Source organism: Pristiophorus japonicus, chromosome 10 (genome assembly GCF_044704955.1).
Source record: "Pristiophorus japonicus isolate sPriJap1 chromosome 10, sPriJap1.hap1, whole genome shotgun sequence".
Taxonomy (NCBI): domain Eukaryota; kingdom Metazoa; phylum Chordata; class Chondrichthyes; family Pristiophoridae; genus Pristiophorus; species Pristiophorus japonicus.
The window spans coordinates 94718020-94733841 of record NC_091986.1 but is presented as its reverse complement, the minus strand read 5'-3'; the positions used below and the strand labels follow the sequence as shown (position 1 = coordinate 94733841).

The following is a 15822-nucleotide window of genomic DNA, read 5'->3' as shown; positions in this document are numbered from 1 at the left end:
CCAGTTTTCAGCCAATTTGATTCACTCCACGTGATATCAAGAAATGGCTGAGCACACTGGATACAGCAAAGACTATGGACCCAGGCAATCTCCTGGCTGTAATGCTGAAGACTTGTGCTCCAGAACTAGCCGCACCTCTAGCCAAGCTGTTCCAGTACTGCTACAACATTGGTATCTATCCGACAATATGTAAAACTATCCAAGTAGATCCTGTCCACAAAAAGCAGAACAAATCCAATCCGGCCAATTACCAGTCTTCTCTCAATCATCTGCAAAGTGGTGGAAGGTGTTATCAACAGTGCTATCAAGCAGCACTTACTCATCAATAACCTGCTCAACAATGCTCAGTTTAGGTTCCGCCAGGACTACTCGGCTCCAGATCTCATTATAGCCTTGGTCCAAACATGAACAAAAGAGCTGAATTCCAGAGCTGAGATGAGAATGACATCAAGGCAGCATTTGACTGAGTGTGGTCCTCAGTAGCCCTAGTAAAATTGAAGTCAATGGGAATCAGAGGGACAACTCTAGACTGCCTTTGGTCATGGCATACCTAGCACAAAGGTAGATATTTGTGGTTGTCGGAGGTCAATCATCTCAGCCCCAAGACACCCCTGCAGGTGTTCCTCAAGGCACTGTCCTAGACCTTCAGCTGCTTCAGCTGCTTCATCAGTGACCTTCCCTCCATCATAAGGTCCGAAGTGGGGATTTTCGCTGATGCTTGCACAGTGTTCTGTTCTCAGAAAATGAAGCAGTATATGCAATAAGACCTCGATGACATTCAGGCTTGGGCTGATGAGTGGCAAATAACATACATTTGTGCCACACAAGTGCCAGGCAATAACTATCTCCAACAAGCAAGAGTCTAACCATCTCCCTTTGACATTCACGGCATTACCATCGCCAAATCCCCCACCATCAACATCCTAGGGGATCACGAATGATCAGAAACTTAACTGAACCAGCCACATAAATACTGTAGCAACAAGAGCAGGTCAGAGCTGGATATTCTGTGATGAGTGTCTCACCTCTTGACACCCCAAAGCCTGACAAGTCACAAGTCAGGAGCATGATAGAATACTCTCCACTTGCCTGGATGAGTGCAGTTCCAACATACTTATGAAGTTCAACACCACCAGGACAAAGTAACTCACTTAATTGGCACCCCATCCACCACCTTGAACATTCACTCCCTCCACCGCTGGCACACCGTGGCTGCAATGTATACCATCTACAAGATGCACTGTAGGAACTCATCCAGACTTCTTAAGCAGCACCTCCCAAATCTGTGAACTCTACCATCTAGAAGGACAAGGGCAGCAGACATGGGAACACCATCACCTCAAGTTTCCCTCCAAGTCACACACCATCCTGACTTGGAAATATATCACTGTTCCTTCATTGTCACTGGAACAAAGTCCTGGAACGCCCTCCCTAACAGCACTGTGAGAATACCTTTACCACAATGGCTACAGTGGTTCAAGAAGGCGGCTTACCACCACCATCTCAAGGGCAATTAGGGATAAGCAATAAATTGCCAGCGATGCCCACATCCCAGAATGAATTTTTAAAAATTCACTGATGTCAATTTCTATTCTTTTCCGGATTATGGTTTGAAAAACAAGGAAGATTTTTATTTAATCTGAACATTTATATGTGATAAATGTTTCTTGGCACATCATGGCATGGTGCTCTCACTACAGCTATAGCTGTGAAAAAATGTTAATGGTGAAAAACTATTTCCATTAGTTGGTGAAATTCCCTCTTCAAAGTGACTTTAAAATACCCAAGTTGAATATGTGGAATGATTTTACAAGGCTATTCGAGGATTGATGGATATGGGTGAGCCACATCATGAAATAAAGGTGAAGTAATTTTGTGCATACTTTTATCCCCTCACTTGCTGGTAGCTTGAACATACTTGTTATGTTGAATAATGCAGTATGTGATTTCATGATCTTGGTTTAAAACATTGGTTTTTTACTATTGTGCATTAGGCACATTGAGTAGTTGGGTGATTGAGCTGCTGTCAATTAAAAGAAGCATCTTTTTCAACTTTGACCTGAAGTATTACATCAATTCCAGTGTTTTTTTTCCTGGTTTCTAGCACATATTATGATACTTAGATAAAAGTTTAGGAGTTCTCTATAGATCATTATATGCCATCCACACAGAATTTTGTGTTGCTTACAGAGCCCTTGAAGAGAAACGTAGAGAAGATGAGGAAAAAGAGCACAGGTTTAGGGAGGAGGTGCTTCAAGAACGAAAACTGAAGCAACAGGACGCAACTGAGAGATTTCAGAGAGCCCACCTCCCACCATCACGGCGCAGGCAAAACAGAATCGGTTGGCAATACATTTTATTAACTAAACCTTTTGGCTGGGAGTGTGGTAGTTGGTCTATAGTCTTTGCTATTCATCCACATAATATTGAGATTCACTAAGTTTATGTAGGAGATGGTCTAGCTGCATACAAACTCTAACTAGTCACATTTTCAGTGATCAGGGTTTTGGGAACACTATCTACATACTGGCAGACAAAAGTCAATGTAGACTATTTCTAGGTCCTCAATGTCACTCCTGCATTTTTAAATGGTAAAAGCCACAATGGACAATAGAACAGGAATTCCTGTCTGCAATATGCAGCAGCTGAAATTACTTCAACTAGCAGCAATATCACTTGAGTAGCAATAGTGCTGAAGATAGATGAAATGAGAACTATAAATTAGAGGGAAGGGAAAGAATTTTAGGGGGGAAGGAATAAAAACTGGAAGCACTTCTTTTTGGAGGGAAAGGAAAGAATCAGTCGAAATGCTTTCAGAGGGAGAAAGATAAAAGCTGAGTGTGATATCTTGGGATTAAGGAGAAAGGAGTGTGTCAGCATTAACTGAGGGGGTTGGGCGCAAGGAGGGTACCAGTTTGAACTGTGTGTGGAGGAAGTGTGGTAACTTGAATGGGGGAGGAGCTGGTGGAAGGAAGGGTACTTGCTTGATTTGGGTTGGAGGAAGAGAGTGTATTTAATTCATAGTTCCAGTATTCATCCTTCATCCCTAATTTACATTTGTTGACATTGAATTTCACTTACCATCTCTCAGCCTAACTTTGACCATTTGCACCTCTCTTCCCCACCACCCCCATCAGTTCAGTGTAGATCCTGAGGATGAGTGAATGCATTTGATTTGTTTTTGATTACTGCTTCTGCTTCAAACTGCTTTTCATTATTTATTTAACTCTGTAAGGTAGTTTTATTTCACCAAAAGTGACTTTCGTTATTAGAAAAGCATCATGTCTTGCAATTTCATTAAAAACTGTGCATTTTTGAGCAATGAGTCACTAAATCACCCTTCACCATACTGCATTCAAATAGGAGCATGGCTAAGAATGTTTTATTCAGCAATGATGCTTATGTCCTTTTGTAACTTTTAATTATTAATTCTTAGGTTTGTGTGAAAGTGTCAACTATAATACTAAAAAGTGCACTGGATCATTTTAATCGAAGACACATGGTTGCCAGCAGGTGGAGCCATAATAACACATTTGCCCCTTCAATCACATTGGATAGAATTACATAGAAATTATAACACAGAAATATTCGGCCCAATGAGTTGGTGTTTATCTTCCATACGAATTGCAGTCCTAATCTCATGTGCTTGTTCTGTTTCCACATCCCTTTATTCCCTTTTTGTTCAACCACCTATCTAACCTATTCTTAAATGTTAAAATGGCCTCTGCTTCAGTCGCTAACTCTTAGATTTTTAGGGGCTGAAATTCGGTGGTTACTGTCAGCCGTTTGTGCCCTTGAGAGGCGGAACCTCGGCGCAAACGGCTTAGCGCCGGTGTTCGGCGATGTCACCGAACACCAAACTTCAGTTGAGTTTTTGTAGCAACGCAAAGAAGTACCGCCTCGTCTATTACCGCCAGGGAAATCATGATGTCAATACACGCCGGTGATGCGATCTTCGGTTTTTGCGACTCACTTACCAGCTGGCAGGGAACTTGCCACAAAAAAATTGGCATTCACAAGTCAAGGTTATGATGCCGGGGCGGTACATAATAGGAGTAGCCATCGGGGCACAGAGGTCGCAGTGAGTGCTACATATTTTCCTAGCAGAGTGCGTAGGTGTTGGCGTGCTGCAGTGGCTGAGTATTTACCTTGACGACTATCATTTCAGCAACATTGACGGGTTCCAATTCGAATCCATTGCGAGTAGCATCTCGCTGTTACCTTCGGCAACTTAATGGGGGAAGTGGTGGCACACCACGTCGTGCTGCAGCGGCTGCATCGAAGGCACCGGCTATACAGACGGGGTATCGCCAATGTGGGTCCAGGCCTGAGGAGAGGCCGCAGACTTTGGGGCAGGAGGCCTTACCCTCCCCAGGGTTTACCGTGCACAGTCTTCGTACCTTGATATGTCCGAGGAGCAGTGCATAAGAAGGCTGCGGTTCCGCAAGGAGGTGGTCATGGTGCTCTGCCACCTCCTGCACACAGACCTCGAAGCTGAAATCGGCACCAGGACCTTGCTGTCAGTGCCAGTGAAAGTGACAATAGCGCTCAACCTCTACGCTATCTGGTCTTTCCAGGCTCCTGTATGCAACATCACGCAGTTTGCAGTACATTGCTGCATGCGACAGGTGACTGCTCTCTACAGCAGACGAATGGACTACATAAAGTTCAGCATGTCCAGGGAGAACCACGATCTGCGCTCCTATGGCTTCGCCAGGATAGCGGCCTTCCCCATGATTCAGGGAGCCATTGATTGCACGACGCATATGGCATTGCAGGGCCCGCCCCACAATGGAGAGGTGTTTCGCAATCTCAAGGGCTACCACTCCCTCAATGTCCAGTTGGTGTGTGACCACAGGCAGATGATCCTTGCTGTGAATGCCTGCTATCCTGGTAGCTGCTACGATCCCTTCATCCTGCGGGAGAGCAGTGTGCAATGACTATTCCAGCCACCACACGAAGGACATGGCTGGCTGATCGGCGACAAAGGATATGGTCTAGCCACCTGGCTGATGACTCCCCTCCGCAACCCCACCACCCATGCCGAGCAGCGTTACAACTACAACCAGGACCATAATAGAGAAAACTAAAGCAGCAGTTCCGTTACCTTGACCGCTCTGGAGGGACATTTCAGTACACCCCTGATAGTGTCCCTTTTCGCCATTGTGTACTGCATGCTGCACTACCTGGCCATCATGAGGGGCGAGCCATTGCCACTTGGGATGGCAGCTGCATCTCAGGAGGATGAGGACAATGAGGAGGAAGACGAGCATCAGCCATGGAGGAGGCAGCCTGACACTGTTGCCGCTGCAACGGCTGCTCGTCAGAGACTCATCGCGCAGTGATTCCAGTAAATGATGTAACACATGCCGAGTAACCAGCCTATTGATGATGTGCTGAAGACACTGCGCCCCACCCTCCAACCCTCCGTCTATATAAATCGCACCACAATAATGTGACATTGCAAAATAACCTTTATTAACAACAAGAGTGTGCTGTAAAGAAGCACAACACAGAGCCACCAGCAGCAGCAAATTATGAATGAAACAACACCCCTACGAACATAATCACCCAGGGGCAAGTGTAACTATGTACTAGTCTTAATATTCCAATAAGGTGAACATATATGGCCACGATGCTATCATTGCTTAGTGGGACTTGCGAATGATTTACCACCCCTTCCCTTCCCCCCCCCCCCCCCCCCCCCCGCCCCCGCCCCAACACCTATTGCTCCTCCTCAATGAAGTCAAGGCCTGCAGCAAGGCTGGGTGAAAGTTGCTCTGTTGGCGCCCAGATACAACTGATGGCCTAGCAGGCCATCCCCGATTACCTTGGAACCTGGAAGGCCCGGCTGTGGGCTGCACCACATCAGCGTAGGCGATAGCAATCTCGGCTGAATGGGTTACAGACAGTGGAAGTTGCAAAAGCAGAACGGCAGTGGTGGGAGGCGGAATTATGTCACCCTGAGAGAGGATTGACATCACGTTCTATTTCGACCAACACGCTGCCACTCCCTCGGGGCAGAGCCTCAGCATCCAGAGCAATCTGGGGAGCTCCCCGTTGGACTGATGGGAACCCAGACACGATGGAAGCAGTCAGTGCTTGCGTGGCATCAAGTTGACTCTGCATCAGAGCAAAGTGAGTCTGCATCAGAGCAGAGAGCGCATTGATGCCACCACGCACTGACGACATGACAATGCAGGCCGTGTGTGGCTTCGGCCTGGTGATCAGTGGTTACTGCCATGTCAGCTATAGCCCGTATCATCATGTCTGAGACCCCATGGTCACTTGTGGCTTGTATCTACCAAGGATGGGTTCGATGGGTAGCTGAGTCACAAGTGCAAATGTTGAGGCGGACTCCTCGATCCTCACAGCAAGTGCATTGAGGCTCTCGTGTATCCTTGCCAATGCACCCAACAGATCATTGTGCATCTGCAATGATCGTCTTGTGACAACTTCCAGCTCTGGGTCCTCATCAGAGTGCTGCTGAGCATCACTCAGGCATGCACTCGCCCCTCTGGGGAGCTGGTCCCCTAGATTCCCCATCTCTCGGGCATTGCTGCAGGCCACTGAGTCCCAGGGCATCACCCAACTCTAACTCCCAGACCACGCCTTCCTCGACTGAGGTGGCGTCCCGCTCGCTGAGGTCGCTGGCTCCTCAGTAACTGGCAGAGAGGTGTCCTTTGCCTCCTTATTTTCACCATTGCCAGCACTGGATGGCTCACGTACAGGCTCCTGGGCCACTGGTTCATCATCTAAAAGCACAAAGCCAGAGAAGGGTGGTTACCAGCAGGGGAGGGGGTCAGGACTGGGAAAGGCATTCTGAAATGTCAGTCTCATAGAAAGTGGGGAAGGGTTGTGGTGTCAGGGCTAAGTGGCCTGATAGAGGATGCAAAGGTCCTCAATATACCGCTCGGATTTTACTGCCCCACTTACCGTCGTTTAGCGCCTCGAGTGGTGTGTAACGCCTGATTTACCGCCCCAATCCCCTCGTCAGGCGGTAAAACTGAATTTCGAGGTTGGCGGTGGTAATTACCGCTAGGTGGTAAAATCACCAACCAGGTAGTGTCACTGCCTCTAAATGGGCGATACCGAATTTCCACCCCTTGATCTCCTATCTTCAATCTTATATCCATGTCCTCTTGTTTTAGACTTAACATTCGCTGAAAACAGTCTGTTTCGAGCTACTCTGTCCTATTCCATTATAATTTTAAATACTTTAACAAATCACCCCTTAATCTCCTCTGTTCTACAATAATTATCTTCAAGTCTTTCTTTGTATTTGTATTTCCTCGTACCAGGCAGTATTGTAGTGAATCTGCGTTGTACCCTCTCTATTGCCTCAACATCCTTCCTATATATTGAAGCCCAAAATTGCACACAGAATTCTAACTGTGCTCTTTTGAAAGTTTTATATAGACTCACCATTAATTTGCAACTTTTATATTCTGTGCCCTTTGCCATAAAGCCTAATGTTCCACTGCTTTCTTTATAGCCTTATGCACAAGGTGCTGCATTTAAGGTCTTGTGAACCCGAATCTTCACATCTCTCTGGTCTTCTACATCAGCCAGTTTTCCCCCATTTAAGTGCACTTTTTTTTTGCAAACGTGTATTACGCTACATTTACTGACATCTGACATTCAATGGCATCTGCCACTTTTTTGCCTTTTCCACAACAACTTGTATTTACATAGCACCTCTAACATATTCATATGTCCCAAAGCGCTTCACAGGAACCTTATCAAACAAAATTTGACCGTCTTATCAATACCCCCTTGCAGCTTCCATTTGGTTCTCAGAATTAACTTACTATGCCATGTGTCCTACCTCATCCTAATTTCAGTCATTGTTCAAAATAAATGCGTTTAATTTTGAAAGCACGCAAAGTGCCTCTAATTATCACCTGTGTTTTGTTGATAAAAAATTTAAATATTCTAATTACAGAAATCTGTTAGACAGAGAGATAGACAGAGATGCACAGAAACCAATTGCAGCATCAAGTTTAATATTTGAAGAGATCTCTTAGAAATTACAGACCAGTCTGCCGGATCTGGGGTATCACCAACACTGTACCCCAACTAATGCTGTCTGAAAATGCCTCACCCTTCCCTTACTGCTGACGAATAACATGATTCGATCTCCCACATCTTCCAAATCCCAGGTTGCTCTTCCACAGTGATGCTGGATCATAGAGATCCCTCCACATGTTGCCCAACTCCAGGACTCCACTCCAGTTTTTCCAAAGCCCAGGACCACCTCCCAGTACTACCTAAGCCCAAGACTATTCCCCGGTGCTACCAAAGCAGTCCACTGTATTACAAAGTCATCCCCTGTACTACCAAAGTTCAGGACTGTTCACAGTACTACCAAAGCACAGGTCCCTCTCCAGTACAGCTTAACCCTACTCTCCCATCCATTACTGCTAAATATCAGATATCATGCTCCAACTGGTACATCTTGCTGTGAATTGGCAATGTTAAAACTGGTACGAGATAAAAATGAAATACATATAGGTAAAGGAATACATGCTTAAAATAAAAGTCAATCATTGACAGTTTTCACAAAATAATAGGCAGAGTTTTGGAATTCAATCTCCAAATCAGTAAAAACTATATAATAAAAATGGTATTCAGTCACTTTAAATCAATGGCCTTGACGCTCCCCCTAACATTAACACCCTATTGTTATTAAGCAACATATATTCCAATTCACCATGATTAACTTGTGCAATAGTATATTTCTGAATCTTAAATTAATGGTCTAATGGTTCAACACTGCTCTGTTTTGTTGAGGCCAGAGAAAACGGACCACTCGATTAGAAGAAGGTCTTGAATGGATTCAAAGTTCATTTTGTGTATCAACATCTCCGTCATCTGCTGTCGTAAAACCCACAGTCAACAAAGGGTAAGGCGATGATGAGTGTTCACTTTATCAATTAGAATATATCTTCCAAGTTTTAAAATGTTGAAAGGCATAAATTATATAAATGTAAGCAATTTGTTTAATTTAAATCGTGACCACAGCCAAGTTTGCTGACGATACAAAGATGGGAGAAAAAGCAATGTGTGAGGAGGACACAAAAAATCTGCAAAAGGACATAGACAGGCTAAGTGAGTGGGCAAAACTTTGGCAGATGGAGTATAATGCGAGGTCATGCACTTTGGCAGAAAAAAAATCAAAGAGCAAGTTATTATTTAAATGGAGAAAGATTGCAAAGTGCTGCAGTACAGCGGGACCTGGGGGTATTTGTATACATGAAAGTACAAAAGGATAATATGCAAGTACAGCAAGTGATCAGGAAGGCCAATGGAATCTTGGCTTTTATTGCAAAGGGGATGGAGTATAAAAGCGGGGAAGTCTTATTACAGCTATATAAGGTATTGGTGAGGCCACACCTGGAATACTGCATGCAATTTTGGTTTCCATATTTATGAAAGGATATATTTGCTTTGGAGGCAGTTCAGAGAAGGTTCACTAGGTTGATTCCAGGGATGCGGGGATTGACTTATGAGGAAAGGTTGAGTAGGTTGGGCCTCTACTCAGTGGAATTCAGAAGAATGAGAGGTGATCTTATCGAAACGTATAAGATTATGAGGGGGCTTGATAAGGTGGATGCAGAGAGGATGTTTCCACTGATGGGGGGAGACTGGAACTAGAGGGCACGATCTTAGAAGAAGGAGCCGCCCATTTAAAACTGAGATGAGGAGAAATTTCTTCTCTCAGAGGGTTGTAAATCTGTGGAATTCGCTGCCTCAGAGACCTGTGGAAGCTGGGACATTGAATAAATTTAAGACAGAAAGAGACAGTTTCTTAACCGATAAGGGGATAAGGGGTTATGGGGAGTGGGCGGGGAAGTGGAGCTGAGTCCATGATTCAAATCAGCCATGGTCTTATTGAATGGCGGAGCAGGCTTGAGGGGCCGTATGGCCTACTCCTGTTCCTATTTCTTATGTTCTTATGATTATAAAGTTGGCAAGCCTCAACCAAGATTAAGAACATTTTTTATTACTCTTCTTCCCTACAGACAGGTAGATGTGTGAAGATGTGTAAACATAAGGTGGTAGATTTTCACTGTCAAACAGAGCGGTAGCACCCTTCTCTCGTCTTAGGCAGTCCCCTGGAGTCAAGTATGACTTGCTTCCACACTAAAATGAGTTCTAAGGTGACCGATGAGACAAATGCAGGATCTACAATCTGTCACGTGGGGCAGATAATGGTTGGAGGGAAGAGTGTATGGGGTGCTTGACTTGTCGTATGCTCCTTCCGCTCTTTATACTTGGCTTCTGTATGCTCCCAGCGAAGAGACTCGAAGTATTTAGCGCCTTCTTGAATGCTTCGCCTCTACTTTGAGCAGTCTTGAGCTAGGGATTCCCAAGAGTCGGTGGGGATGTTACATTTTTTCAAGGAGGCTTTGAGGGTATCCTTGACGTGTTTCTCTGCCCTCCTGGGGCTCGCCTGCCGTGACGTAGCTTGGATTAGAGTGCTTCTTTCGGGAGTCTACTATCGGGCATGCGGACAATGTGGTCCACCCATCGAAGCTAATCGAGCATAGTCAATGCCTCGATGCTGGGAATGTTGGCCTGACCGCGAACGCTGATGTTGGTGCGTTTATCCTACAAATGGATTTGAGGATCTTGTGGAGGCAGCGCTGGTGGTACTTCCCCAGCATTTTGAGATATCTGCTGTATATAGTCCACGTCCCTGAGCCATATAGGAGGGCGGGTATCACTACTGCCCTGCAGACCATGAGCTTGGTGCCGGGTTTGAGATCCTAGTCTTCCAGCACTCTTTTCCTCAGGTGGCCGAAGGCTGCACTGGCACACTGATGGCGGTGTTGGACTTTGTCATCGATGTCTGTCCTTGCTGATAGTAAGCTCCCAAGGTATGGGAAGTGGTTCACATTGTCTAAGGTCTCGTCATGGATCTTGATAGTGGGGGAAGCTTTACTGTGTGGCAGAGGCAGATTGGTAGAGAAACTTTGTCTTACTGATGTTTAATGTAAGGCCCAGACTCTTGTATGCTTCAGTAAAGGTGTTAACGATGGTTTGGAGTTCGGACTCCGAGTGTGCACAAAGGCAAGCATCATCTGCATATTGTAATTCAATGACAGAGGTTGGAACAATCTTTTGTTGTGTATGGAGAAAGAGCCAGACTGAATACTGTGAGCTCAAAGTAATGTGGGACCTTAGTCTTTTATTACAGATCTCCAGAGTGCCTCTCCAACCTGTGAAGCCTTCTTAAATACCTGTGCTCCCAAGGGATTATGGGATCCCTTGGGACTCCGGGGAATGAGCCCTCTGGTGGCTGTACAGAGTAAATACAAGTCCACATATATAACAACATTCCCCCCCAAAGTCAGTAGTGTAGCTATTTACAATGTGAGTCAATCTGGGGCCCTTCTTGCCCTGGTTGATCGTCTCGGTATGAAAGCTGGTGTTGTTGAATCATTTGTTGGGCCCTCGCTGTGCTGCTGTGCAGCTGGCCTTGCTGGGCTGCCTGGTGTGTTGGGCCCTGCAGGGCTGCTGTGGATGATGGGTTCTGCTTCGTGGTCAACCGAGGTGTCGGTTGCCACTAGTGTGTGTGTTGGGGGATCAAAAAAGGTAGGGTCCAAGGTGGGTTGCTCAGGATAGTCCGTGAATCTGAGTTTGGTTTGGTCCAAGTGTTTCCGGTGAATGAGTCCATTTGAAAGTTTGACCCGAAACACCCTGCTCCCCTCTTTGGCCACGGTAGTGCCGGGAAGCCACTTGGGACCTTGTCCATAATTTAAAACAAATACAGCATCATTGATTTTAATCTCGCGTGACACATTTGCGCTATCATGGTATGCACTTTGTTGAAGCCGCCTGCTCTCTACCTGTTCAAGTAGATCAGGGTGAACTAACGAGAGCCTTGTCTTAAGTGCTCTTTTCATGAGCAGTTCAGCAGGTGGGGTCTCGTGCTAAGCAGGACTCGGGATAGGTGAGTCTGCAGTGAGCCTTCAGTTACCCTCTTCAAGCCTTGCTTGATGGTTTGCATTGCTTTCTCTGCCTGACCATTGGACGCTGATTTAAACGGGGCAGATGTGACATGTTTGATCCTGTTACGGGTCATAAATTCTTTGAACTCAGCACTGGTAAAGCATGGCCCGTTGTCGCTCACCAGGACATTGGGTAAGCCGTGTGTGTCAAACATGGCCCGCACACTTTCAGCAGTGGCAGCGGACGTGCTAGCCGACATTATCTCACATTCAATCCACTTGGAGTACGAGTCTACAACCACAAGGAACATTTTACCCAAGAACGGGCCTGCATAGTCGACGTGTACCCTAGACCATGGTTTGGAGGGCCAAGACCATAAACTTAGCGGCACCTCCCTGGTTACATTGCTTAACTGCGAGCATGTATTACATCTGTGAACGCAGGACTCTAAGTCCGCATCGATACCGGGCCACCACACGTGGGATCTGGCTATCGCTTTCATCATTACGATGAGGAGGATCGCCCATCGTTTGGCAGCGCTCTCTTCTCCATCTAGCTCGTTGGCCACGAAGTATTGGCCGAGTCGCTCCACAAAAGTTTCCCAATCATCTCCCTCTGAAAATTTCTCCAGGATGCCCACTGTTCTCTGCATCTTTGGGTTCGCTATCTGTATCTCATCGCCAGTTGTTGTGTATGGAGAAAGAGTCAGACTGAATACTGTGAGCTCAAAGTAATGTGTGACCGTAGTCTTTTATTGCAGGTCTCCAGAGTGCCTCTCCAACCTGTGAAGCCTTCTTAAATACCTGTGCTCCCAAGGGATTATGGGATCCCTTGGGACTCCGGGGAATGAGCCCTTTGATGGCTGTACAGAGTAAATACAAGTCCACATATATAACACCTTTGATCTGGATTGGAGGCGTTGGAGATTGAACAATTTGCTGCTTGTCCTATAGATTAACTCCAACAGGGAGCTTGTTGAAGGTGAGATGAAGTATTGCAACACGGCTGATTGAGAAGAGTGTTGGTGCGATGACGCAGCCTTGCTTGACCCTGATCTGCACTTGTTTTGTGTCTGTGGTGGATCCGTTGATATGAATCACGGCTTGCATATCGTCGTGAAGGATGGTGACAAATTTTTGAGGACAGTCGAATTTGAGAAGGGCACTCCATAATCTCTCATGGTTGACAGATTCGAAGGTCTTTGTGAGGTCAAATAAAACCATGTACAGAGGTTGATGCTGCTCCCTATATTTTTGGGGGATTTGTCGCACGGTGAAGATCATGTCCATTATGCCCCTTAGTGACAGAATCTGCATTGTGACTCTGGGAGGTGCTCTTCAAGCACCGGGAGGAGATGATTGAGCAGGATTCTTGTGATGATTTTCTCTGCGGCAGACAACAGGGAAAGTCCTCTGTAATTACCGCAGTTGGACTTGTCCCCTTTCTTGAAGACGGTCACGATTACGGCGCCTCTGAGATCCCCTGGCATGCTCTCTCCGCCTTCCAGATAAGAGAGATGAGGTCGTGGATGCGCACCAAGAGTACTTCTCCTCTGTGCTTTGTACTTTGGCGGGGATTCCATCTGCTCCTGAGGCCTTGTTTTTTAGTTGTCGGGTGATCTTTTCAACCTCATGCTGAGCTGGGATTGTGTCGAGGTGGTGACTGCTAGCATGCTGTGGGATGGAGTCAAGGAGACTCACGTCAAAGACAGTCTTGGTTGAGGAGATCCTCTAAGTGCTCCTTCCAGTGGGCACTGACTGCCTCGCTGTCCTTGATGAGTACCTCTCCGTTCTTGGCCCTCAGTGGGATAGGACCTTGGGTGCTTGGGCCGTAGGTGGTCTTGACTGCGTTAAAACATCCACGCATGTTGTGATTGTCGGCTAGTTGCTGGATCTCCTGCGCTTTTTCCATCTACCATCTGTTCTTTAGGTCCCGAGATTTTTGTTGGACCTCGACCTTCAGTTGCCTGTAGATATTGTTTCCAGCTCAAAAATGACTTGCTTTTGCAGTTTATTAGCTCCTGGATCTCCTGGTCATTCTCATCAAACCAGTCTTGATGATTTATGGTAGAGTAACCAAGAGTCTCTTCGCAGGTGCTAATTATGGTGGACTTGAGGACAGACCAGGCACTATGGACACTCCGGTTCATTGGTAGTTGTCAGATTGGCTATGAGGCATTAGGGCTTTCTTTGCACGGTCTTTGAGTGCTTCAGCATTGAATTTTTTTGTGGCAGCGTTTCTGTTGTCCCCGCCATTTTGAGGCTACGTTGATGGAGATAACAGAGTGGTCAGTCCAGCAGTCGTTAGCTCCTGTCATGGAGCGAGTGTTGCGGACGTCCTTGCTCGGACGATGACGTAGTTTAGCAGATGCCATTGCCTGGAGCGAGGATGTTGCCAGGAGGTCTTTCTGACAAAACAAGGTGTTGGTTATGACAAGACCATGTTCTGAGCATTTTGTCAGAAGGAGGATACCATTGGAGTTGGTTTTCCCTACCCTTTCCCTCCAGTCACCCCTCTTCAGAGATCTGTTTCCTTTCCAATTCTGGCTTTAAAGTTGCCAAGGAGAATCAGCTTGTCGCCCATTGGGACTCGGGAAAGGGATTGTTCAAGGTTGGAGTAAGCCTTAAAATGGTGGGGAAAAGCTTACTGTTCCATTCCCACTCGGATTAATGCAAAACTTGGAAGGGCCTACCGCTGAGCATTCAGAACACTCGCCTGAGTGAGATAATAGGGCCTTTTAATTTGCAAAACGGGGTCCTATGACGTACATTAGAACTCGGTTCCTATTTTGGACTGTAATGGATGGAGTGTGCACTGTGCACAATCCGCACAGTATCAGCTGGCAGTCCAGCCAAAGAAGAGCCTGGCAGGCAACTTATAATTTATTTTTGTGGAAGTGGGAGGAGCAGGGGCGCTCTCCCAGGCTCCACAAACACAAGCTGGGCCACTGCAACACTGGTTTCTGCCCCCTCCTGAGAACAGACTGTCTCTCCCCAACCTACCTACCTTCCAGCCAGAAGCCAATTAGGTCCCACAATATTGTGGTGGCCTGGAACTGGCAGGCTAATCCGGGCACTTATTTTCCGCCGGAAGTTTGCTAATAAGGCCCGGTTCTCAAAATGGTTTGGATCTTCTTTTGAAATCATCGGGCAGCCTATAGGCACGCTCCATCAGTCATCCTGCTCGAAACCTGCCCAAAGTCAAAATCTACCCCAATTGTTCTTGCCTCCCTTTAAATGCTTTTTGTGGTCATTGAGGCCTTGGACAATGTGGACCATTTTCCACACCTCGGGAGCCTATTGTCAGCAAGGGCAGACATCGATGACAAGGTCCACCGCCTTCAGTGTGCCAGTGCAGCCTTCGGTCATCTGAGGAGGAGAGTGTTTGAAGACCAGGACCTCAAATCTGGCACCAAGCTTATGGTCTACAGGGCAGTAGTGATACCCGCCCTCCTATATGGTTCAGAGACGTGGACTATATACAGCAGATACCTCAAAACGCTGGAGAAGTACCACCAGCGCTGCCTCCACAAGATCCTGCAAATCCAACGTCAGTGTTCTCATTCAGGTTAACATCCCCAGCATCGAAGCATTGACCAAGCTCGATCAGTTCCGCTGGGCAGGTCACATCGTCAGCATGCCTGACACGAGACTCCCAAAGCAAGCGCTCTACTTGGCATGACAAGCGAGCCCCAGGTGGGCAGAGGAAATGCTTCAAGGCTCGAGGGGCCGTATGTCCTACTGCTACTCCTATTCCTTATGTTCTTATGTAAGGACACCCTCAAAGCATTCTTGAAAAAGTGCAACATCCCCACCAACACCTGGAAATCCCTCGCCCAAGACTGCCCAAAGTGGAGGAAGAGCA

General features: G+C 46.6%; 1 protein-coding gene across 7 annotated transcripts in view; it reads left to right on the top strand.

Moving 5' to 3' along the window:
* cep126 (centrosomal protein 126) overlaps positions 1 to 15822 on the top strand; it is a 272751-nt gene that overhangs the window by 95683 nt on the left and 161246 nt on the right. For all 7 annotated transcript variants that reach the window (XM_070891920.1, XM_070891919.1, XM_070891918.1 and 4 more), the window contains exons 3-4: positions 2191 to 2342; positions 8794 to 8905. In XM_070891920.1, coding sequence (XP_070748021.1) covers positions 2191 to 2342; positions 8794 to 8905 — 264 coding nt within the window. The remainder of the gene's footprint in view (positions 1 to 2190; positions 2343 to 8793; positions 8906 to 15822) is intronic.